General features: G+C 43.9%; 1 protein-coding gene across 1 annotated transcript in view; it reads left to right on the plus strand.

The window, feature by feature from the left end:
* Nucleotides 1–911: 911 nt before the first annotated feature.
* The window catches only part of SAMD3 (sterile alpha motif domain containing 3), a 91,877-nt gene continuing 68,155 nt past the window's right edge, over nt 912–24,633 (plus strand). Inside the window, exons 1-3 of the mRNA XM_050949681.1 lie at nt 912–1,110; nt 22,494–22,600; nt 23,383–23,572. Of these exons, the coding sequence (XP_050805638.1) occupies nt 22,522–22,600; nt 23,383–23,572 (269 nt within the window). The 5' untranslated portion in view covers nt 912–1,110; nt 22,494–22,521. The remainder of the gene's footprint in view (nt 1,111–22,493; nt 22,601–23,382; nt 23,573–24,633) is intronic.

Consider the following 24,633-nt stretch of genomic DNA (forward strand, 5'->3'; position numbering starts at 1 on the left):
CTTTGGTCAATGACCATGTCTTGCCCTGTATCTGTGCATAGCTCACTGAAGGCTGTACAGTGCCAGTGTTCCACACATTAATCATAATATGGGGCCAAAGAATTAAGTGAAGACCAGGCAAACTGTACGATTCATGGTTGCTTATTTTAGGAGAAATTAGTTTGTGATAATGGCTCAAATGGTAATTGTGAAAAATTAAGATTTTTTGAGGCTGGAGCACAGAATCACCTGAAATTCAACCTACTCTCTCCCATAAATGCTGTAACTCAACTTTTGAAATGGACTTAAAATAGCAAAACCAATATGAAACATTTGTAAAAAAATGTCTGAGATGTAACATTTTATGCTAAATCTCAGTTTGTGCTGAGTTTACATCTGAATTACAAACACCAGAAAATATGAATTTATAGTGAGACCATCACTTGATGTACTGGGGTTGAACACAGTGATTTCAACTGTCACTTAAAAATAATCTTGTTCCTTCCTCAGTCTAAATTTAAAACAGGACCAAGAGTCCAAACTCAAAGTCAAGATTCATTTACAGACAAAACCCCCAGGATTAATTATCGAACGTCAGACCCAGGAGATTATCTATTCAGTTGTGGTCTTTTAAGGCACAGCATACAGTTTGTCCCTTAAACTGGAACCAGAAATGTTCCACCGGATTGTCTAGCTCAGAGGAGCAGCAGCAGAAAGCCACAGGCCACGTCTTGCTGGGGGCTTGAGAGCCCCACTCAGAAGATGTTGCCCTGGCCCAGAAATGCACCAGGGCGGAGCCAGCGGCAGCAGCCGGGAGTGGGTGTTTGTAGCTTGTGGCCGCTGTTGTTTTCTCCTCCCTAGGAACGTGCTGCGGGTTGAACCCAGCAAACGAACCAGTTTTGCTTTGGAAAAAGCACTCACGGCAGCCAGCGACCCACCCCTTTCCCTGTCCCCTCCCACTCCCCCTAGCACTGGGGCGGGGGCTCCTGCACAGCTCCCAAGCCGGAGTCCTGCTGCCACCGCGGCTGAGAGCCAGCCCCCGCACCGGAAGGGGAAGCGCCGCCCTGGAGGAAAGGCAAAGGCAGCTTTGCATGAAGTTTGCTCGGGACAGTCTTCGGCTGAGCGGGGCAGGTAATGCGGGGCCGGTGCAAGTAGCAGCCGGGCAGAGCTGGCTGGCAGCAGGGCTGGGCCGCAGCTCGCCTTGCAGAGCCCTGGCGCCGGTCCCGCTGAGCCCAAAGGCAGGGCAGAGGGAGCGGCCGGAGCTGGTGGGGAGAGGGGCGGTTGCGAGCTGAAGCCTTCGCTGCTGCCTTCTGCGGTGCGGTGCCCCGGGTTCACCTGGCCGTGGCTCTGCCGCTCTTCTGAGCTGTGCCGCGGGGCGGGGGCGGGCTCCTGGGCTGCCTGGCTGAACGCGGCGTGTGGAGTGAGCCGCCCTGCCCTTGCCCCCCACCTAAGCGGGGTGTGCAGAATAGGGTGGCCTGATGTCCTCCTATTCTGGGGTTTGGCTTCTCTAGGCCCTGGTGCTGCCCGCCCCCTTTGCAGTTGCTGCCTGCTCACCTCTGTTCGAAGATGACTCCAGGGGGCGTTCGGCACTAGGGTGACCAGGTGTCGGGGTTTTGACCAGAACACGAGGTCGAAAAGGGATCCTGACGGCTCCAGTCAGTTCCGCTGACCGGGCCATTGACTATCTGGTTGGCAGCGCCACGCAGCGGGGCTGGCAGGCTCCCTGCTAGCCTCTGTACAGCGCAGCTCTCAGGACGCAGCCAGCATGTCCCCCCTCTGGCTTCTCCACGTAGGGGCAGCCCCTGCCCCTGCCCCAAGTGCCACCCCACAGCTCCCGCTGGCTGGGAACCGTGGCCAGTGGGAGCTGTGGGGGAGGCACCTGCGGATGGGGCAGAGCGCAGAGCTACCTGGCCGCACTTCCGCGTAGGAGCTGGAGGGGGGACACACCCCTGCTCCTGGGAGCTGCTTGAGGTAAATGCCACCTAGAGCCTGCACCCCTCATCCCCTCCCTTGCCCCAACCCCAGCGCTGATCCCCCTCCCACCCTCTGAACCCCTCAATCCCAGCCTGGAGCAACCTCTCATCCCTGGCCCAACCCCCAGCTGAAGCCCTAGGGCCACCCAAAGGATTCAGGGGGCCTGCAGTCTTCGACAGTGGGGGGGCCCCACTTTGGCGGTAATTCAGTGGCGGGGGTCCTTCTGCTTTGGGCCCCCCGCCGAAGTGCCCCGAAGACCCACGGCGGTGGCCCACCGCTGTTGAATTAGCACCGAAGACCCGGCACTTCGGCGACGGGTCCCACTTCGGTGGTAATTTGGCGGTAGGGGGTCCTTCCACCCCGGGGTGGAAGGACCCTCCACCGCCGAAGACCCAGAGCGGAAGAAGCTCCGGGGGCCCAGGCCCTGTGAGAGTATTCCGGGGCCCCCGGAACGAGTGAAGGACCCAGGTCCAGGGGTCCTGAAAAACTATCATGGTGGCCCCTGCAGGGCCTGGGGCAAATTGCCCCACTTGCCCCCCCTTCTGAGTGGGCCTGTGAAGCCCTCACTCCCTCTTGCATCTCAACCTATTGCCTTAGCCTGGAGCCCCCTCCTGCACTCTGAGCTCCTCATTTCTGGCCCCACTCAGGAGCCCACACACCCAGCTAGAGCTCTCACCCCCTCTGCACCCCAACCCCCTGAGCCAGCTCAGTGAAAATGAGTGAGTGAGTTAGAGTGGGGAGAATGAGCGACAGAAGGAGTGGAGGGATGGAGTGAGCAGGGGATGAGGTCTCAGAGAAGAGGCAAGGGATGGGCACGGCCTCAGGGAAGGGACAGGACAGGGAGTGGTGCAAGGGTGTTCGGTTATGAGCAAGTAGAAAGTTGACATCCTTGTGCGCCAAAAAAATAAAAATTTTGCACACAATATTTTAAAATTCTGCAATTTTTTGTCAAAATAACACTATATAATTACGCTAGTTTCAATTATTTTGATAATTGATTTCAAAATACCTGTCAGCAAGTAGGTCTGTAACAATACAGACACACACAAAAATTCCCCCAGGAGTAGAGAGCTAAAGAAACCCCTATGACAACCCACTTCCTGTTTTTTTTGCCCTCCTCCTACCCCCTCCCAGCCCAACTGGGAGGCCAGACACTCACAACCCATCCCCTCACCCCGAGACCACCTGCGGGCCATCACCCCCACCAAAACATCCAAATACTCTCCTCCCCAGAGCCCAACCGTGGGCCCCCCAGCCAGATACCCACACCCCGTTGTCCCCACCAGAGCCCAGCCGTGGGATCCCCACTTGCCCAGACACCTGTTCCCCATGAGTCCAGGGATCCAGAGGTAGAAACAGCCTGATGCTCGATCGCAGGCTTGCATGGATTTTCCTGCACGCAGCCCTCTCCTTCCCTGAGGGCATGCTGGGAACTGCAGCTTCCAGGAACCCTCTAGCTTCTTTTCTCTCTCCGTAGCAGTCTTCTGTTTGCAAGCTGGGCTCTGCCAGGTCCAGTGGTGGCTAGCAGCACTGCAGCCCATTTCTGTGGGGGAAAGGAAATTCTGTGTGCGCATTAATTTCTGCAAAATTCTGCATTGCGCAATGGCGCAGAATTCCCCCAGGCGTAGAAGATACATGCATTGTGTGGAAAGCGCTTTGAGAGCCTTGGCTGGTGGTGAAGTGCAAAGTGGTTGATGGCACGTTTTCCCTCTGAATTGCATTTAGGGCTCATCTGGCGCATTTTGTGCATCTGGTCTTTGGGAGAGACTTTTGCTTATCTCACCACATAACCTTGACCACAAGTGTTGCTTCTAAACATACCTTCTCTTTGAAAAATGGTGTTACAGCTTAATATTTTTCTAAAAGCCTCCTTTTTTGCTTTGTGTAGACCATCCAAATAGAAGAAATAAAGTGGAACTGCTTTAAGAAAGGGAAAAGGTGGTCTCTGGGGAACACAAGTTAAAAAGGGGTAAATGGCCTTGCATAGATCTAAATGGTTGGCTGCTTGATTTGCTTTCTTAAATGTCAAGAAATCTGGAACCCATATCTGATTCCTTAATGCCTAGATTGCTGCAGTGTAAATGAAAATTCTGGGCCAGGTTCTGTCCTAGATTCAGCTACTCCCACTGACATAAATAAATTAAAGACTTGATTTTCCAGTGCTTTGCACCTGATCATGTCACTTACACCAATAAAAGTGAGTGCAAAAACACTACCAAATCAGAATAGTTACACATTACACCCACTTTGTAAATGATGACATAAGGTGCAAAGCAGAGAACCAAGCCCAAGCTTTTGTGTAAAGCTACCTCAATAATGAGGTAGCTTTAAGGACTAGTCTACACTGGCAATGCCTAATGTGGCTTGTGTGGCTTTAACATGGCTTATGTGGTCATGGCAGAGTGCTGGGAGAGAGCTCACAGCGCTCTAAAAAATGTGTTTTTTCACACCCGTGAGCGTGAATGGTGCAATGCTGTAAATTCCCAGTGTGGACAATCCCTAAGCTTATGTCTACACTTAAAACTCTACCGCAGCGCAGCTGGACTGTTGTTGTTCACCACTGTAATGCTTCAGTGTAGCCACAGGAGGAGTTCTCCCATTGCTGTAGTTCAGGGGTCAGCAACCTTTCAGAAGTGGTGTGCCGAATCTTCATTCATTCACTCTGATTTAAGGTTTTGTGTGCCAGTAATACGTTTTAATGTTTTTAGAAGGTCTTTTTCTACAAGTCTATAATATATAACTAAACTGTCCTTGTATGTAAAGTAAATAAGGTTTTTTAAATGTGTAAGAAGCTTCATTTAAAATTAAATGAAATGCAGAGCCCCCTGGACCAGTGGCCAGGACCCAGGCATTGCGAGTGCCACTGAAAATCAGCTCGCGTGCCGCCTTCGGCACCCGTGCCATAAGTTGCCTACCTCTGCTGTAGTTAATTCATCCTGAGAGACAGTAGCTAGGTCAATGGAAGAATTCTTCTGTCAACCTAGCAATATCTAGCCTGGGGGTTAGGTTGGCATAGTTACATCTTTCAGGGGTGTGTATTTTTCACACCTCTGAGAGACATAGCTATACCAATGTATGTTTCAGTGTAGACCAGCCCTAAGTATAATGAGGTAGCTTTATTTAGAAATTCTTCAGAAAACAGACACATTGTAGTGCAGCTGAGAACAGTAATTTATTTATTTTCCAGTACTTGACAATCTACTCATTTTCAGAAAGAGATTTGGCAATGTTTATACGCATTGCACACTGTGGTTGAAAAGCTTTGAGGGAAAAAATCAGGTTAAAACATGGTCCAAATTATTTGGCATTGATTAAGTAAAAATAATGTACCAGGTTGACTGTTATAGATGAACACATAATTAATGTGTACATTTTCCCAAGTGTGGAATAGTCAATTCTCAACTGAACAGAATGATTTAGAGATGCAAATAGAAGGTGATTGTGCTGACTGGTGAGATTGGTTGTGGTGCTATGATTGTTTTGTTTTATTGGTGACTATAGTGGTTTCATTTCAGTTTCTCTTTGATTTCTTCCCTTTCACTCTTGACTCTTTTCCTACGCATTATATGGTTTCAAATGTTGGGGGAGATTCCAGAATTTTAGTAGGCTGGTCTTATTGCTTGGCGCACTCTGCACTGTCTGTACTGTCCTGGGTCCTGTTGCACAAATGTTTGAACACTGTTGACTCGCTGTTTCAAGGACACAGCCTTAGTTGATGGAGATCATGGTATACCCCATAAATGCTGATGAGAGCCTTTTCAGTGACAGGCTCATGGCAGTGGAACTTGCTACCATCAGCTATCAGGTAGAGTCCAAATTCTGCTACCTTCTGGACATAGTGCAAGATTAATCACTTCATGCAAGTGCTTACTTAATTGGTTGTTGGTGTCCCACCTTATAAGTAAGGGATCCTGAGAGAAGAAGAGAGCTATGTTCCTCCAGTAGCATGGACATCACAGTGCTGTTCGAGAACAGGACCCCAGCTTTCCATGATGTCTGAGCTCAAAAAGTAGAGAAATATGACCCTCTGGCCAAAACCTTGAGAGCTAAGGGTTCCCAGACACATGCACGTAGGTGCATAGGACCCCAGTAACGAGCGAGTGCTGAGAGAATGCGGAATCGGTCAATGCTACATTCAGCTGATGCAGCAACTCATGGTGTCTGATGTCATCAGGTGGTTGAGGGACATCTAGATACAACACATCACTGGCCATCGGCAATATCAGGAGGGATGAGCTGGAGTGCCGATGAAAAGCGCAGTCAGGAAAGTAACAAATACTTTCCTTATGGATTGCATTTTCTAAATGGACAGCTAACCAAATTTTCAATTACTGAGGGACAATCTCCACTCATTGATATATGTTGCTGTCCACAACCAAATCTCAGGACAACTTTTCATGAGTGATGTACTTGAGTATTTGGATTCTAATATCTAAACTGTATTGTTAATCTAGTCACCTAAATTTGGGTTATTGCTGATTATATACTCTGTGTATCATATGACTATTAAAAACTAACTTTGTATTTGTGGATTATCTAAGCACTATACCCAGATGTGCAGACACTGTTTTCTCAACCTATGTATTATATAATTTTTTTAACATTAGCTTTAATAAAATTTTTATATCTATTTTTATCTCTCATAAAAATGCATGCAAAGAGCACCTAGATATTATTGTTGATAGATGTTTACTAGGTGAAATCCATTTAGTAATGTATTACTTCTCTTTGGGCTGTCACCTTGACGTGGTGGAGAAACTTACTTGTACTTAAGGCCCTAAGTTTCTCCACCACCTGGCAGGGACTCTCATGGCAGTAAGATCGAAGGCGAGGTATCAGACAAAGTGCAGCCCAACGCACCCTAGTATAAGACCTCAACGGCAGAACAGGTGGATGAAGCAGGATCACCTCTCAATGGCTGTGAAGGTGGACAAATGCTGTAGTGGCGAAGAAACTCCCGGTTGTCTTGGACCCCCTTGCCACTGGACACAAGTGCCTCTTCCACCAAGATTTACGTGGCTGCTGGTGTGCAGCAGCTCCTCCACATTAAACTAATCAAACATAGGCTTCTTTCAGAGGAAGAACTTTTCCCCCACGCCTACCCATAAGAGTAGCGATGTGGGTAGGCATGTGATGGGATGGGTGAGTGGTGTGGCGATGAGTGAGTGGTGATGGGACAGGTGAAGTGATCACCAGGAGTCCCTAGTCACAGACACACAAGCAGGCGGTGACTCAAGATGGTTGTCATGTGCCCCAGGACTGGGATAGGGGGGCGTTTTTGGCAGCAGCGGGCGTATCTGAGCAGGCCTTTTTAGGAACCCCTCTTCTCACCCCATATGGGGAAGGCACTAGAAAAGGTGCCCCAAACATAGGCTATCCCACCATACCTGACTAGATAACCGCATTCAGAGGGCTAACCCCCAATGTGGTTGAAAAACAAAAATGTTTCTTGCAACTTGGAATGTCCGTACCTTACTAGATGAATCAAAAAGTAAAAGACCCAATCACAGAACAGCAATTGTTGCCCGAGATCCCTCGAAGTATAACGTCAACGTTGCTGCTCTCAGCAAAACAAGATGTGCAGATAAAGGCCACTTGAGGGAAGAGGACAGCAGTTACACTTCCTTCTGGAAAAGAAAACAGCAAGCAACAGGTGACTACACAGTGTTGGCTTTGCAATCAAGGACCTTCTAGTCAACCACCTGACTGAGCTTCCCATCGGCATCGATGAGTGCGTTATGACCCCGCGCATCCGGTTGGTCAGTAAGTCATTTGCCACTGTCATCAGTGCATATGCACCAGCACTTGATGCTGAAGAAGAACAGAAAGAATCCTTTTATACTGACCTTGAATAAATCTGTTTATTCTAAAAACAGATAAGATAATCCTTTTAGGGGACTTTAACATAAGAGTTGGCTGAGATTCTAATGTATGGAATAGCACCATTGGGAAGGAAGGAGCGGGCAAGACCAATTCCAGTGGCATCCTTCTATTCAGGAAATGTACAGAGCACAACCTTGTGATCACAAACACAATCTTCAGAAAAAGCAACAAGTACAAACAACTTGGCAACACCCACACTCAGAACAGTGGCATCTCCTAGGCTATGTCATTATAAGAACACAGGATCTAAGAGATGTTCAAATCACCCGTGTCATGAGAGGAGCCGATGATTGCTGGACTGACCACTGCCTGGTGAGGTCAGTCATGTCCATCAGGATTGCGCTGAAACATAGAAAGCAATCCAGATCACACAGATGGCAATACAACATCTAAAGAGTTCAGTCCTCAGTGCTGCAAGAGAACTTCCAAACACTCATCAGTGAAATATTGACCAAATGCATACCTGGAAATGACAACACAAGTGTTGAAGAGGACTGGGAAGCCCTAAAAGAGACCATCCATGAGGCTTGCGAGAAATTCATCAGCCTTGCTACCCGCCACCATCAGGACTGGTTTGACAACAACACTGAGATTACTGCCCTTTTGGACCAGAAGAGAAAATCTTTCTGTGAGTGGCAAAACCAACCAATCCAGTCAGAAGCAGAGCTCTTTCCATCAGCTTAAAGCTGAAGTTCAAAGGAGGATCTGAGAAATCAAAAACAAATGATGGGCGGACAAAGCAAAAGAAATCCAAACATTCGCTGACAGACAAGATCTGTGGAGCTTTTTTTGTGACACAAAGACCCTGGCCTCACACCTCTGAGATCCGAAGATGGTAGTACTCTTCTTAAAGATAACAAATCCATCAAAGAGTTCTGGAAGGAACACTACCAAAAGCTTCTAAATTGAGAATCGACTGTGACTGTCGACGTCAGAGACTCCATCCCTCAGCACCCAATCTGGGAAACCCTTGCCAACCCACCAACACCTGAGGAGGTCTGCAAAGCAATTAAACAAATGAAGAACAATAAAGCACCAAGTCCTGGTGGCATACCATCTGAAATACTGAAAGTGGTGGGGAGAAACACTGACTAACAAGCTTCACTTGCACTTGCTACTCCTCAAAATCTGGCGCACCGAAGAAATCCCTGCTGATTTACATAGTGCTAACATCGTCACCATTTTCAAAAAGGCAGACAGGGCCGACTGTGGCAACCATTGAGGCGTTGCCCTCTTCTTCATCGCTGGGAAGATTGTTACTATAATCTTACTGAATCACCTGCTTCCTCTTGCAGAGGAAGTACTTCCAGAGTGCCATTTTGGCTTCAGACTATCACAAGGTACCACCAACATGATTTTCGCAGCCAAGCAGGTCCAGAAAAAATGTCAAGAACACCACCAGAAGCAATATGGGGCCTTTATCGATCTGACCAAAGCCTTCGACTCTGTCAACTGTGAGGCTCTGTGGAAAATCATGTCAGAGTTTGGCTAACCAAGCAAATATGTCACCGTTGTAAGACTCCTCCATGACAGATAATTACCTCTGTCCTGTGCAGTTGCTCCAGCTCTGAGCCCTTTCAATCCAAACTGGCATAATATAAGGCTGTGTACTGGCACCCACCCTTGTCTTCAGTTTCTTAGCAGTGAAAACACTAACCCAAAACAGTCTACCACAGGCATCCAATATCAGACTGACAGCAACCTCTTCAACCTTTCTCGTCTCTATGCCAGAACTAAAGTAATATCGGCAACAATAACTGAACTCCAGTGTGCAGATGACTCTGCTGTAGTTACACACTAAAAGGAGGATCTACAAACAGCCCTTTAATTGCTTCTCTGAAGTTTACGAAAGCTTTATGCTAACTCTGAACATCGGTGTCATAAACAGATAGTTAAGGGTTAATGTCTCTTTTACCTGTAAAGGGTTAAGAAGCTCAGTGAACCTGGCTGACACCTGACCAGAAGACCAATAGGGGGACAAGATACTTTCAAATCTTGGTGGAGGGAAGTCTTTGTTTGTGCTTTTTGTTTTGTTTGGTGTTCGCTCTTGGGGCTAAGAGGGACCAGACATACACCCAGGCTTTCCCAATCTTTCTGAATCAGTCTTTCATGTTTCAAAATTGTAAGTAATAGCGAGGCAAGGCAGATTAGTCTTATGTTTGTTTTCTTGACTTGTAAATGTGTCTTTTTGCTGGAAAGATTTTTACCTCTGTTTGCTGTAACTTTGAATCTAAGGCTGCGGGCGGGGGGGGAGTCCCCCCTCTGGTCTATATGAATCTGAGTACCCTGTAAAGCATTTTCCATCCTGATTTTACAGAGATAACTTTTACTTTTTTTCTTTCTTTAATTAAAAGCTTTCTTTTTAAGAACTTGATTGATTTTTCCTTGTTTTAAAATCCAAGGGATTGAATCTGAACTCACCAGGGATTGGTGGGGGGAAAGAAGGGGGGATGGTTAATTCCTCCTTGTTTTAAGATCCAGGGAGTTTGGATGAGTGTGAAGCCTCTCAAGGCAACCCAGGGAGGGGAAAGTCTGGGGGCAAAAGAAGGGAGATGGTTAATTTCTCCTTGTTTTAAGACCTAAGGGGTTTGGGTCTGAGTTCCCCAGGGAAGGTTTTGGGGGAACAAAAAGTGTGCCAGACACTAAATTCTGGCAGGTGGCAGTGTACCAGATTTAAGCTAGTAATTAAGCTTAAAAGTGTTCATGCAGGTCCCCACTTTTTGTACCCTAAAGTTCAAAGTGGGGGAAAAACCTTGATGAATATCGGCAAAACAAAAGTTCTCCACCAGTCACTCCCCAGTCAATCATCAGACCGAGCAAGGAAGATCTACATTGATAAAGAAGAACTGGAAAATGTAGAATACTTTGCCTATTTTGGCAACCATCTCTCACAGAGGGCAGACATAGATGTCGAGATTCAGCACAGAATCTGCTGCACCAGCCTTGCTTTTGGCAAACTGTCTCACCAGGTGTTCAACAATCACTGCATCAGAACAAATCCTAGACTTTTAGTTTATAAAGTGGTGGTAATGCCAACTCTCCTCTATGGCTAGGGGAGTTGGGTGACATATAAAAAACACCTGAAAAACCTGGAATGCCAACACCAGCACTTTGGAAGATCCTCAACATAAAATGAGGGGATCATCACGCTAATGTCAGTGTCCTCACAGAGGCCAACATCTTCAGTGTTGAGGCCCTGATTATCCAGCACCAGCTGAGTTGGAGCGGGCACTGTGTGCTCATGCCTGATATATGCTTACTGAAACAACTGCTGTACACCCAATTTACCAAAGGAGAAAGGAAACAAAGAGTCCAAAAGAAACGCGTTAAAGACACCCTCAGGGTAAACATCAAGAGATGTGGCATTGACACCTCACGCTGGGAGACAGCAGCCCAGGATAGGGATAACTAGCGAAGACTTGTCAGAGAGGAACCATCCACTTTTGAGGAAAATTGCCTTGTCCTGGTTGCAGAAAAATGCCAGAAAAGAAAGGAAAGATAACTGTCACACAGCAATTGTGACCCAACCCTGTCTTCCAACACCACCTGCAATGTCTGCCAACAAGCCTGTGGCTCAGGGATCGGACTTCAGTCACCAAAGGACCCATGAAAAATAAAACCTGTGAAAGAGATCATCCTTAACCTCAAGGGATTGCTGATTAAGACTGCCTCATGATGGGCATACTACCTCTTTGTTTAAACCATGGAATGATGCATGTGATATAAGAATCTATATAGAATAGAGCAGGAGCAAATTGAATCAGGTGGCTATATGCTCAGTTCCTGCATTGTAGAACAGATGTTTGTGCAGAGGGGCAATATGCCTGTTTTTACTGCAGTTTGAGTACTAATTATTAAGTATGCAGTCCTAAAGCAAATTTATATTGTGTATTATGGTACCACCTGGAATCTCAAACTTAGGTCAGGTCTCCATTGTACAATGACATGGCACGAACACATAGTAGGAACAAACAGCTTACAATCCCTGATCCTAAACATTTTAACATGCATGCTTAACTTTAGTAGCCTGAGATGACTATTCATGGTACTAAAGTTAAGCACATGTGTGTTTGCATGATTGGGGCCTAAGTAGACAAGACAGATAGAGGGTGGGAGACAGTATTTATGCTGATTTTACAGATGAGGAAAACTGAAGCACAGAGAGGTTAACAGACTTGCTTCATGACTGGAATATTGGTGTAGAAGGGTGTAGTTCATTCAGCGCTGTACATGGCCAGTGCAGACAAGCCCTTAGTGTTGTTCTTTTGGCTTTTGAATCAGGATTGCTCCCTTTCAAATAGTACTGTAGGGACGAGCCAGCTAACAAAAATAAAGTAATTTTTAAAAAGTTTGATACTGAAAACTATGACTCTCTCTCTCTCTCTCTATATATATATATGGAAAAGCAGATCTGTTGAAGAAGAAGGCTATATTTTTACATAATCTTCTTCAGAATAAATCCCGCAGCAGTTTGCAATGTGTCTGCTTTTCAACTTTATAATCAGATGTATTCAGTAGCCTTGATATGGCCCTTAACGCTGTTTAAGATTTATAAGGGGTTATCTGGCTTGCTCTTCTTGCTGAGACCACATTTGTGGGATTTGTTTTCTGTTTTTGTTTTTGTTTTTTTGAACAGTCATTCTCCTTTTGATAATCAGGAATGTGTTGATGTTTTCTCTACTTCTGAGCAAGGTCAAGAGCAAGTTTTCTTCTTAGACCTCTCTGTATGTCCTCTCAGTCAGGAATAAATAGTTTCCCGCTCATACTAATGTAGATATAATCATTCCTCCTGATCTTGCCTCTGTCTGGTTCAGCGTACAGGTTGCTGGAGTGGAAAGTTTCCTTTCAGAATTGAGAATAAAATGTTTTCCTCTTATTCATTACCCATAGTGAATACACAACAAATGTATGTGAAACAGCCTAAAGTGGTGGTGTTTGCTACAGTGCATAGATGGTGATGAGCACTTGAAATTTCCATCTAGGGCCTGGTTCAGCAAACTTTCACACATGTGACTTTGAAGTCAAAAGAGACTACTCTGAATGCACCTGTTAAGAAATAGGTGTGGTTCCCCACATCAAAGGTGACAAGAACATATTTTGGTAAGTGTTCATTAGATATCAGAGGTGCTTTAGAACAAAGGCTTGTATTGTATGTATGTGCGCAACTTTCTTGGTGTGTGAACAAACATTACAATAAGGAAGGCTTAGTTTTTTTACAGAACTGTTCTGTAAGGGCTAAAGTACATATAATTTTTGTACTGATTTAACTTTATTGATTTAAAAATTGCCATAGTTAAATTAGTGCACGGACACAGCTTTAGTAGTAAAAAAAAGGTGCTCAAATTGATTTCAGGGCTTGAGTCGTGCCAGAACATTCTGAACCACTGTTCTGGTAGGTCTGAGGCTATCACTTATGATAAGGAGGCTGAATGGTTTATACCCATCTCCACGCTGCAGAGGGTCTGTGATACTATCCTCATTGGCTCTGGGTAGAGCTGAGTTTTAACAGTGCGTTGGAGGTATGTTCCTCTCACTCTGTCTGCCCCGGGATGGAGTGGAGGAAGAGGGAGGATCTTCGGCCCATTTCTGAGATGCACTAGGGAGTTGCCTGGAGGCCGATGCTGCTGATGGATTCGCGAGCACCAGTGGGGGAGCCTGTGAGGTTGTTGGAGCACAGTGTAGCCCCTGATAGGTGGTGCCAAGGTGTATGGAGTAAAATGGGGGCAGTGCGGAACCTGCTGCCATGGGGCTCCTGGGGCTCCCAAATCAAGAAAAAGCTGCCCCACTTTGCATTGCTATCACTTATGAGTGATAGTATTGGACATGCGTTCCTGCACTACTTTTCTTAAGGACTCAAGCACTGGTCAATTTAGAAACACTGCTTAGCTATTTTAGTACAAAAACTGTGTAGGCAAGCCCTATATCATAAGGTTAACACTGCTTTTCTGGTTACTTGTTCAAAAATGTATGTGATGCAGAAGTACTGAAGATAGAAGACAGTGCAGTAGGCAGTTCTCTAGAATATTGGTTCCCAAACTTTTTTGTCTTAGGTTATGTCTACACTAGCACCTCTGACCGACATAAGTTTCACTGACCGAAGCGTTGGTGTGGACAGTGCTTATGTGAGCGGGAGATGCTCTCCTGCCCACATAGCTACTACAGCTCGAAGGGGGGTGGTTGAATTATTGCAATGGGAGCACTCTCTCGTCGACATAGAGGGGCTCCATGGAAGACCTTACAGCGGAACAGCTGCAGCAGTACAGCTGTGCCGTTGTAAGGTCTATAGGGTAGAGATAGCCTTACATACCCCTTTTTGTGCACATTTATTTTAGGTCTCAGTAGCCTTAAGTATTTCCAACTGTGTAGTAAAATAAATGTGTTCAGTTATAACATCCTTTTACAACATAATGTTTTTAGTGAATCAAAAAGAGACACAATGGAAGCAACCATTATTGTTGTTTATGTGTTACTCAAATTATAAGTATTGAATGGCATGATGTATTTTGGTATGCTGCTGAACTGTGTCAATGGCTTGACTTTTTAACTTGCCTAATTTAAATTCAGAGTTCCTTCTAATCTTTATCTGAATTATTGGAGAACGTTGTTAATGGGCAGTGAGAGGCTCGGGGTGTGTGTGTATGCATTAGTTAAAGGGCAGCGGGATGCTCTGGACATGCGTGTTTCGTACCAAATGTAAAGTGAATTATGTCTAGCAACAGAGGAAGTTATATGATGCGGTATGTCAAAATGTATAGAACATTCACTGTGGATAGACCACTTGATGCAGTTTTTTCTTTCCTAACCTGTAAAATTCTTCTGTTCTGAATCAGTGACTCTTCCTGAGATTATATGGTATTGATATTTTAAAGAGTGCTTCTGCTTGAAGTAGGGAATCAGAATTCCAATGATATTCTGCATTCACAAGTTTCTGTGAGCTTGTAATGGAATGCTACGTTAGCATATGCCTGAAGAATGTCAGCAAGTTGTTGTTGTTGGGATTTTGTTTTTGTCGTGGCTACTCTTTGTCAACAAAAGTTTCTGTCTATGCTTTTAAAAGGTTGGCCCACACAGTGAAGTGCTCCTCATGGTGCAAACATGCAACCATATTTAAGATGGTATTGTTCCTATCTTCCTTTCATCAGAAGGTCTTAGACTGGAACAAGAGAATATCCAGTTAAGGTATACTTTTTTATCATGCTTTACTCTCACTCATCACATTTCCCACTTTCAGTGACAGATTCCACCTTTCTATAAATGTTCTGTACGTGCGCTCACACACACACGCATATCACATTTCTCACCATTGTATTATAATGCCAAACTTTAACTCTGACTGCACTGACATTAACATACATTCCAGTTAGGCATCAGTGTACCCATAAACTGTATTATACTGTTTTCTTTTGTAAAATGGAGATCAATAATTTAGGACTTGGCTACACTTGCGAGTTACAGCGCAATAAAGAAGCCCCGGGCGCAGTAGCTCACTCCCCGTCCACACTTGCAAGGAACATAAAGCGTTCTGTCTCCACGGCTACAGCACTGCTGGTACTCCACCTCGGTGAGAGGAATAACGTTTGCTGCGCCTCGGCTTACAACTCCTGGGCTTCAGCGTGAACAAGGTGTTGGGTTACTGTGCTCTGATTGGCTTCCGGAAACATCCCATAATCCCCTTAAATCAAGTGGCCACTCTTGTCATTGTTTTGAACTCCTGTAAGAATGCGGAAATGCCCTTTCAAAGCTCCATTTCTGACAGCTGGCATGCAAGTCATTACTGTGGAATGCTGTGTGAGAGAGAGCGAGGAGGGGAAGACAACGGGGTCTGCTGCTGTCTGAATTTACAAGATAGCATGCTGACATGCTCTCAGCTCCGCCCCAAAACTCACTCACTCTTCCCCCACGTGCACACAACACACTCCCTGTCACACTCCACCTCACTCCTCCCATTTTAAAAGCACGTTGCAGTCACTTGCATGTTGGAATAGCTGCCCAAAATGCACCACTCCCAGTGCCGCTGCCAGTGCTGCAAATGTGGCCATGCCAGTGCACTTGAAGCTGTCAGTGTGGACAGACTGCAGCGCTTTCCCTACTGTGCTCTATGAAGGCTGGTTTAACTCAAAGCGCTCTACATCTGCAAGTGTAGCCATGACCTTACTTTGCTTTTGTAAACTGCTTTGAGATCAGGGGATAAAATATGTAACAGCTGATTTTTATTATTGGATGAGTTGGCAGTAAGATATGAGATGCCAAAATATTATGTAGATTCTTTTAAAAAAAGGGATGCGGAAGCTGTATGAATTTTTAACTTCGTAAAAATATTTACAATTTTTAGGGGAATGTTTCAAAGTCACCAACTGGTATTCAGACTGTGCTTTTTAAATTGGCTCCATGGCTTTCCCAGATAGAGCTATTCTTAGTTTCATGAATCTGCCTTCTTTTCTTAAACCAAAATGGTGCACCATCACTGAAAATCTTAAGCATTAGATACATCTTAATATTAGGTACACCCTGCAGCCCAGGAGAGCAGAGAGCAGGATTACAAAGGGGACAGTAAAGAACTTTCTCTATATCTCAGGTTGGAAGAATTAGATTTTTCTATTGGTAAATGTGTATTTCACTACACACACACAAACTGACGAAAACATATTTCCATTGGTGACAGAAATTTACATATAGGCAAAGTAAGAAAAATGTTGCTTGAGAATTTATTGGTCAAAATCTAGTGATTTAGATTTTTCAGTTTGGCTAAAAAGATACTAGTGAATGAATAGGAAAAACAGATATGAATTGTTGATTTAAGGATATTTACTTTGTCTATTTTGATATGATGTTGAGGAGCTGTGTTTTAATGATTTGTAAAGGTTTAAAATTTTGAATCTCAATGTCTGCTATCATTAAATAATTATCTGAACAACCCCATAATTTAATGGAACTATGAAAATTTAAAATATAAAAATTAAAGAAGTCTTAAAACTCATCAGTTTGTGGAACTGTGAAAATTTAAATTGTAAAAATTGAAAAAAAATACTTAATAACGAGCATCAATATTATCTGTCAAAATTGTAAAAAAGTAAAAATAGAATTCTGCCAAATATCTTAGGCTATGTCTACACTGAGTGCTTTCTGCTATCACTAAATGAGTATAATATGCTGGCAAAGTGCTGTTTGTGTGGACGCAGCTATACCAACAGAACTGCCCTTTTGCTGGTTTAACTTGTTCTAGCACAACTCCTCCCCCCCAGAGCAAAATAAGCTATACTGGCAAAACTCCATTCTAAGGACTTTTGCCAGCACAGCTATGTTGAGTCACAAATCACAGCTCTTTACACCCGTGATATACACAGGTATGCCAGCAACAGTTTATAATGTAGACTTGGCCTTAGCTTTACCATTGTCTAGAATTTTCTCCAAACTCCTGGGAGCTGACACTCACAACATACTTTTTTTTTTTCTATCCTGAACTCTCTTTTGTGACTGTGCTGCCTCCCCCTCCCCTACTTCCCCACCAACTGAGTCAAATTCTAGTCTTAGATTTGCACTACTTTTTAAATGTTTCATACTGGAGCACACATTGTACCCATTTGGAAGTTTGTGTCTCCTCTTTTCAAAGGATTGTAAACCATTGGGCCAATCTAAGAAATAACACTGTTATCTGGCAAAATAGCTTCCTCAAAGTCCAAGTTGTAAAAAAATATTCATTATATGTTCTGTGGTTTTTGTTTTTTTCCTCTCCACTTTCACAAATTTCCTCAAAACTAAATCAGCCTGATATGTCACTGGTGTGTTCTTATGCCATGATAAGATGTATTCAGAAGAGTTGAATCAGAAAAGGTGTTTTGGAGATAGAGTGCTCAAAAAATGAGGCTCTCATTTCTAGGGACTTTTTAAAAAATGTAATGTAATTTGCTTTGAGAAAATAAACTCCCGACCTTTTAATCTAAAGCAGGGATGGGGAATTTCCAGCCCGCAGGCTGGATCCTGCCTGCTGCTGCTTCCTTTCGTCTGGCAAATCTCCGCACCATGGGCTGAAAGCCCCAAGCCTTGGTTCTCCTCTGCCAGGCTGGAGCTGTGAGCACTGGCTTGCTAGCATGTCTCTGCGGCCCCTATGTGGTGGGGCCATCAGGGAAGCTCTGCGTGATGCTCCTGCCCCCCCAGCGCTGTGTCAAAGTCAGATTCAGGACTCTCAGTTTGTCAGACCGCTCTGTTTTATTAGCAGATCGCTCTGCTAATACACCCAGATAATGTGTGAGTGCCGTGCAAGGCTTAAACTACTTTATTTATACCGATAAAAAGAGCGCGAACTTAACAAGATAACAAAGGGAGCAGAACTGATAAGTTTGCCAGGGGCTAGACACACACATCTTATTTTATTATAAACTCTTATCGATCTCCTGCTAAAGTCCCACCATAAAGACCCATTGTTTCATACCTTAATGTTTCTCTTCCTGACAACTTTATTTCAACATTCCTCATTCCTGCTTAAAGGAACATACAGCATTTCTTTAATCCAGTCTGCTTTCACAATCTAATTCATTCTATGTTCACAGCTGCATCTGCAGCTCTCATTGGCTGGAAGTTGTAGACAATGGGAGCTGCGGGTGTGGGCAGCGCCTGCGGGTGCGGGCAGCGCGCACTATGTAGAGCCGCCTGGCCTCTCCATCTAGGGGCCCAGATGTGCCAACTGCTTCTGGGAGCAGTGTGCGGGCAAGGAGCCTGGCTTATCCCTGCTGCGCCGCCCACCGGGAGCTGCCTGAGGTAAGTGTCGCCTGGCTGGAGACAGGACCCCGAATCTCCTTCCCCACCCCAACCTCCTGCCCCAGGTTGGAACCCCCTCCCACAGCCTAACTCCCTCCCAGAGCCTGTACCCCCCCACACCCCAACCCCCTCCCCCAGCTCAGAGCCCCTCTCATACCCCAAAACTCTAATTTTTGGCCCCACCCCAGAGTCTAGGGGAAGTCCTGAGCCTTTGTGCTCCCTCCTCCCTCCCCGTGGGGCTGTGTCTGGCCTCCGATTGATTTTTTTTTTTTCCTGTGGGTCAATGGCCCTGATAGAAAAAAGGTTCCCTACCCGTGCTCTAAAGGACTGATTCTAAAAGCACTAACTATCACGAGTAGTCCAGAGGATGTCAGTGGGATTCTGCTGATGTCTATGTCGACTAATAGGTTCTCTCCCCAGTAGTAAATGTTTGAAGAATGGGTGGTAGCGCTGTATTGCAGTAATCACAAACAGGCGGGAGCTCTTGAAAATTGAAGCTCTATGCTGAGTTCAGTCTGTACTTTATGGTCTACATTGCTAAAAATATTGCTTCTGCTGACTTTTTTTGTTCTCTTCTGAAGCACTGATAGTATATAAATATATCTTCTACTACTGTTTGTACAGTAACTAGCACAGTAGGGCCCCATTCGTGGTTGGTCCTTATGCTCTACTGTAATAAACATGAGCAACAAAAATGATAAAATGTTTAGAAAACCCGACGTATAAGGAAAGGTTTAAAAAATGGGCATGTTTAGTCCTGAGAAAAAAGGATTGAGAGGGGGAACCTGATAATAGTTTTCAAATATGTTAAGGGTTGTTATAAACAGAACAGTGATCAGTTGTTCTCCATGGCCACTGTTGGTAGGACAAGAAGTAATGGGGTTAATCTGTAGCATGGGAGATTTAGGTTAGATATTATTAGGAAAATTTCTTACTGTAAGGGTAGTTACACTCTGGAATTGGCTTCCAGTGGAGGTTATGGAGTCCCCATCTCTGGAGGTTTTTGAGAACAGGTTGGACAAAGAACTATCAGGGATGGTCTAGGTTTGCACTGAGGCGGGACCAAGTAGAGGGCTGGACTAGATGAACCCTTGAGGTCCCTTCCAGCCTACATTTCTATGGTGAATAATAATTATGCAGCAAAGAGCCTGTATATCAGTATCCATGTTCATTGTTTCTAGCCGGCTCCATAACTCTTCCAGAATAGTGACGGGCTCTCTATTCTCCTCGCATTACCTTTATCGTATAAAAGCATCTGTAAACTAAGCTGTCGTTGTTAAATACTTTGAAGTGTATGTATGTAATGAACGTTTGTATAAGTCTAATTTTCAAACATGACCCCTGTAAACTGCTGCCATTTAAAATAATGTGCAGAACCTGCATTTCCATGCATAGGCTTTCATTTGCATGCAAAATGAGTAACCACACATGCTACATGTTCAGACTCCTTTTTATAGCTGCAGTTAACTACAGTATTTGGCATCTTGGCCTGTTTTGGTATGACCTGATTAAAAATGCTCTTATAGTATGGGCCATTGGCAGTTTCCCATTTGTAAGTATTTTACTTTTTTATTATTGTTTGGCTCTTAAGGCAAGTATCTTCTGCATTCTATTTTATCTTTCAAGTTTTTAGAGGCTTTTTTTTTTTGTCCTACTCTTCACAAGGAAGCAAGAAGTGTGACAGGAAGGTGTGATTTTTAATTTACACCAGAGTTCTCAGCAAATAATGACTTTTCACACCCTGTTATTGCAGCTTAGCCTGGAGGAGGAGTTGTATGGCCACTGTTGTCATATCAAATTAAATCCACACTTGTAATTCAGAAAGACATTCCTTTTTAATTTAACCCTTTTCAGTTTCTGAGCATATTGACCTGAGATGGATGAACTTTAAATTATTCTAATTATTTAAAAACTAATGGGGTGTCGGGGGGAAAGAATTATTTTTGAAGCATGTAACATGTAAATGCCTATTCTCAGGTTTGATATGTTTTTTGCCCTCCTACAGTGTGACAAATTGTGGCTCTCATCCTGCAATGAGCTTTACATGGGCATGCCTGCATGGAGTTCATTGCAGGATCAGGGCCTTATGTATGTCTGCATTGTAAGAAAATGTTGGGTCTAGTATGTCTAATGTTCCCTGGAAAGAAAATGGTTAGCCCACCCACTTGAGTCAGCTAATGTTTTTGCCTCTCAGACTACTTAGCAACTAATTCTCTAGCTCTTTGAGATTTGGCATGGCATTCAGTGAGTGCTTGACTTCCATGCAGCAGAGCCAAATTACATCAATTTAGTATTAAAAAAAAACTCATGACAATGGTATCTCTCTAGAGTTTTAATTGTAAAAGAGTCATAAAGATGGGAAGGCAATTTCTCTGTACAAGCACATCATATCTTTCCACTGCTGTTGTTCATTTTTTATTTAATTATTTCCTTACTTAAAGTTACTGACCACCTTGGGCATCTTAAAACCAAATTAAGAGCATATTAGATAAATCAATACAAATAAAGTTAAGAATCTAATTTCCAGCTATTATGGAAGGAGGGATTGCAACGTTTAAGGCATTTCAGTTGATGGTCCTTAATCTGCGTAGGCCTTTCTTTAAAAAAAAACAAAAAACAATGCAGACTCCTAGTGATGTTTTGGGGTAAGAAGTGACTTACCATGGTTTGGTTTACCTTGGTTTCAAATAAGTAGATCAGAGCAGACAATCTCTTTAGAGAAGGACACTATAGCACATGAAATATAAAAATACTTGAGTACAGCAAGTAGGATGCCCAGGGACTTGATTCTGGATGGTGCCGAGTCCCCTCAGTCCTATCAAATAGGAATTGAAGGAACTGAGTCCCTCCTAGAATGGGCTCGTCTATTTGTTCTAATATCATTATGATCCATGTGACATGCATTTCATGCCAGTAGTTTGAGCCTGAGAGAGAATGTGTGAATGGTGAACAACAAAAGTAGTCTGCCCCTCCCCTGGATTTTCCTTAATTGCCCTTAATTGTTTGTAATCAAGATTTAAGTAAAAAGAACAGGAATACTTCTGGCACCTTAGAGACTAAGGTGCCATAAGTACTCCTTTTTGCGGATACAGACTAAGGCCACGTCCAGACTAGGAATTAAAATCGATTTTAGATACGCAACTTCAGCTACGAGAATAACGTAGCTGAAGTCGAATTTCTAAAATCGAGGTACTCACCAGTCTGGACGGGGCGGCATCGATGTCCGCGGCTCTCCGCGTCGATTCCGGAACTCCGTTCGGATTGATGGAGTTCCGGAATCGATGTAAGCGCGCTCGGGGATCGATACACCGCGTCCAGACTAGACGCGATATATCGATCCCCGAGCAATCGATTTTAACCCGCCGATGCCGCGGGTTAGTCTGGACGAGGGCTAACACTAGTCTGCTACTCTGAAACAAGATTTAAGTGTTCACTTGACTAACTGCTTGGTGGTGGAGAGAGGGTTAATGTGCTCGATTTACTAGAAACATATATGTGACAGACTCTAATCTGTTTTTTTTTTTTTTCTGTAAAATGTCAGCCATTTCCTGATGAGCGTGGTGGTGGTGAATTTCACACCTTTCTCTTCTTTGTGTTCTCTGGGAGTTAATGGTACAGGATCAGGTAGCATTCTGTGTAATAAAGAATGAGGTTTTTTGTTAGAGGAACAGAGGGAAACCAGGGAGGAAAAGAAGGGGAGGGGAAGAAAGAAGGAATTGGAAAAATTGGCTGCTTGAAATAGGTATTACTTTAGCAGGTAAATAGCAGCTTTATTTCTCAATACATGTTTTTACTCAGAGCATGTAACATTGCCTCAGAAAGGTTGAGCATTCTGTTGTCTTGGGAAGCTGACACTGGAGTGGAGCATAAAAATAAAACATTCCTTTATTTTCATTCCACAGTGGAATTTTACTCTTGCAGCACCTGAAGATGGAAAGTTGGTCAGTTGATGAAGTCTGCAACTGGTTGGTGCAGAGAAATTTAGGAGAATTAGTTCCCAAGTTTCGTGGTAAGTCTTTTTTGTTAAATGTGTGTTTCCTGTCTCTCTGCTTGAAAAAAAGTATAGTCTGTTTTTTAATTTCCACTGTCTAATTTCTTGTTTATGGGTAGTATTTAATTTTGTTTGTATTTAATTGCCATTGGGTAACTTCAGCTTTTAACAGAATTTATTAGGGAGAAGACTGGCTTAGACCTGATAAATCAAAATGAGGTTATACATTTATTATGAATAGTCTGGAAGAACTGCTATGAGAGGGACTGAAAACCTATAAACATATACACCTTCTGGAAACAAAATTGGGTTTACTAGTATTTGTTTAGGGCCATATTATATTTAATATCTGTGTTTGTAGTGATGCAACTTTGATATGTAAAAGTTTGTTTTATGTGTGACTATATATGTACTCTACAAAGGATTGAGAGAAACTGGCACTCAAACATGCTGTGCAATCTCTAAAATGTTTTCCCTCATTAACAAAATACCAGTATATTGTAAATAATCCTGCCTTAACATATTAAAATATCCAGTTCGCCAATTGCTTTGCGTCCAAGGCACAGAATTTTGTTACTGGAAGACATCAAACCACTAATTTTTAAAATAAATTAAAATTCTTGCCCAGCTTTTCGGAAGGGATAGTGGCGAAAACAAATGATCTTGTGTTACAGTTGCTGTAGAAGAACTAACCATGTTTGCCTTTGAGAACCACCTACCTTGTAACATCATGTTGTATTAGGTATTCAGAATCTTACTACACAGTAATACATAAGGATATTTTTCTCTTCAATTTTCAGAGGAAGAAGTGAGTGGAGCAGCTCTTTTGGCTCTTAATGATCGTATGGTGCAGCAGCTGGTGAAGAAAATTGGGCACCAAGCAGTACTAATGGATCTAATTAATAAATACCAGCAACAGAATAATGGACTAGAAACTTTCACTTACAGTTGTGAAATGACTCCTCCAAAGTCACCAGAAGCAAGCAGTGGGTGAGTCTGTCTATGCGTGAAACAAAATATTATTCTGTTTAAGTATGGCTGTAATCTTCCCTCTGTGTTTTCATGCTGGCATTCATTAGCTCCATAGCTAATATATTATATAGTTAAGTTATATAACTTATGTACAATTTGAACCCTAGCTGAAATGTTTAATTTAATACTTGGTGAGTTTAGACATGATGTAAACATTGCTGCACAAGTTTTTTGTAGGTGGAGCTGATTGCCCTTACAATACTTTGCCAGACTATAACCATTTTAGCTGAAACATTCCCTGCTGGATATCTGCCTTAATTTCTAACCCCTCCTCCCCTGGCCCAGTCTTCCAAAACAATTCAGATGTTCCTGAGTATGAGGCTACAGAGAAATGTTTTGCCATGTTAAAAAGTTCTGGGGACTTGTCCCTGTAAAAAATATTGTGAGACCTTTTCTTCTAAATGCTCTTAACTCATAGTTTGGAGAGGGGACTTGACATTTGGCAGAGGGGCAGCCTTTGTGTCAGGGATGGGCCTTTTACCATTCTGGGAAAATCCACCCAAATTTGGCCAGGTTATAAGTCTTTGAAAAATCTCAGTTCACAAATGCTCAATAGAGACATTTTAAAAGGTTGTGCCTGTCGAATCCCCCAAAGATTCTGACTGCACTGGGCATGTTCCAGCCCAGGGTTCAATTGGAATTTCCCTGCAATTGCAGCTCTGTGCTGCTGTGCGCTGGGCCAGGTTCATCTGTGAGTACCTGAACAGAGAGCACAGTTGACAAGGCTTGTCTCTCCTGTGCTTTCAATGAGCTGTCTGCTGGGGAGCCTGGAGGAGGAAGCTGTCTAATTCGAATGCAGGGAGGACAAGAGCCAGACCTATGGAAGGGGGTAGGGAAAATAGATTAGGACAAAAAGGTGCAGGAAGACTGGGACTTGGACCTGGGGGTGGCAGAGTCTTGGACTTGAGGCTGGTAGGGGAGGACAGGGAAAATGGGATGGGGGCTCAGACTGGGAACTGGGGGGAGGGGGCAGGGAGGTGCTAAGATTTCCTGGTTTTTAGAGGTGGTTTAATTATGCT

Source organism: Gopherus flavomarginatus, chromosome 4 (genome assembly GCF_025201925.1).
Source record: "Gopherus flavomarginatus isolate rGopFla2 chromosome 4, rGopFla2.mat.asm, whole genome shotgun sequence".
In the NCBI taxonomy this organism is placed as follows: Eukaryota; Metazoa; Chordata; order Testudines; family Testudinidae; genus Gopherus; species Gopherus flavomarginatus.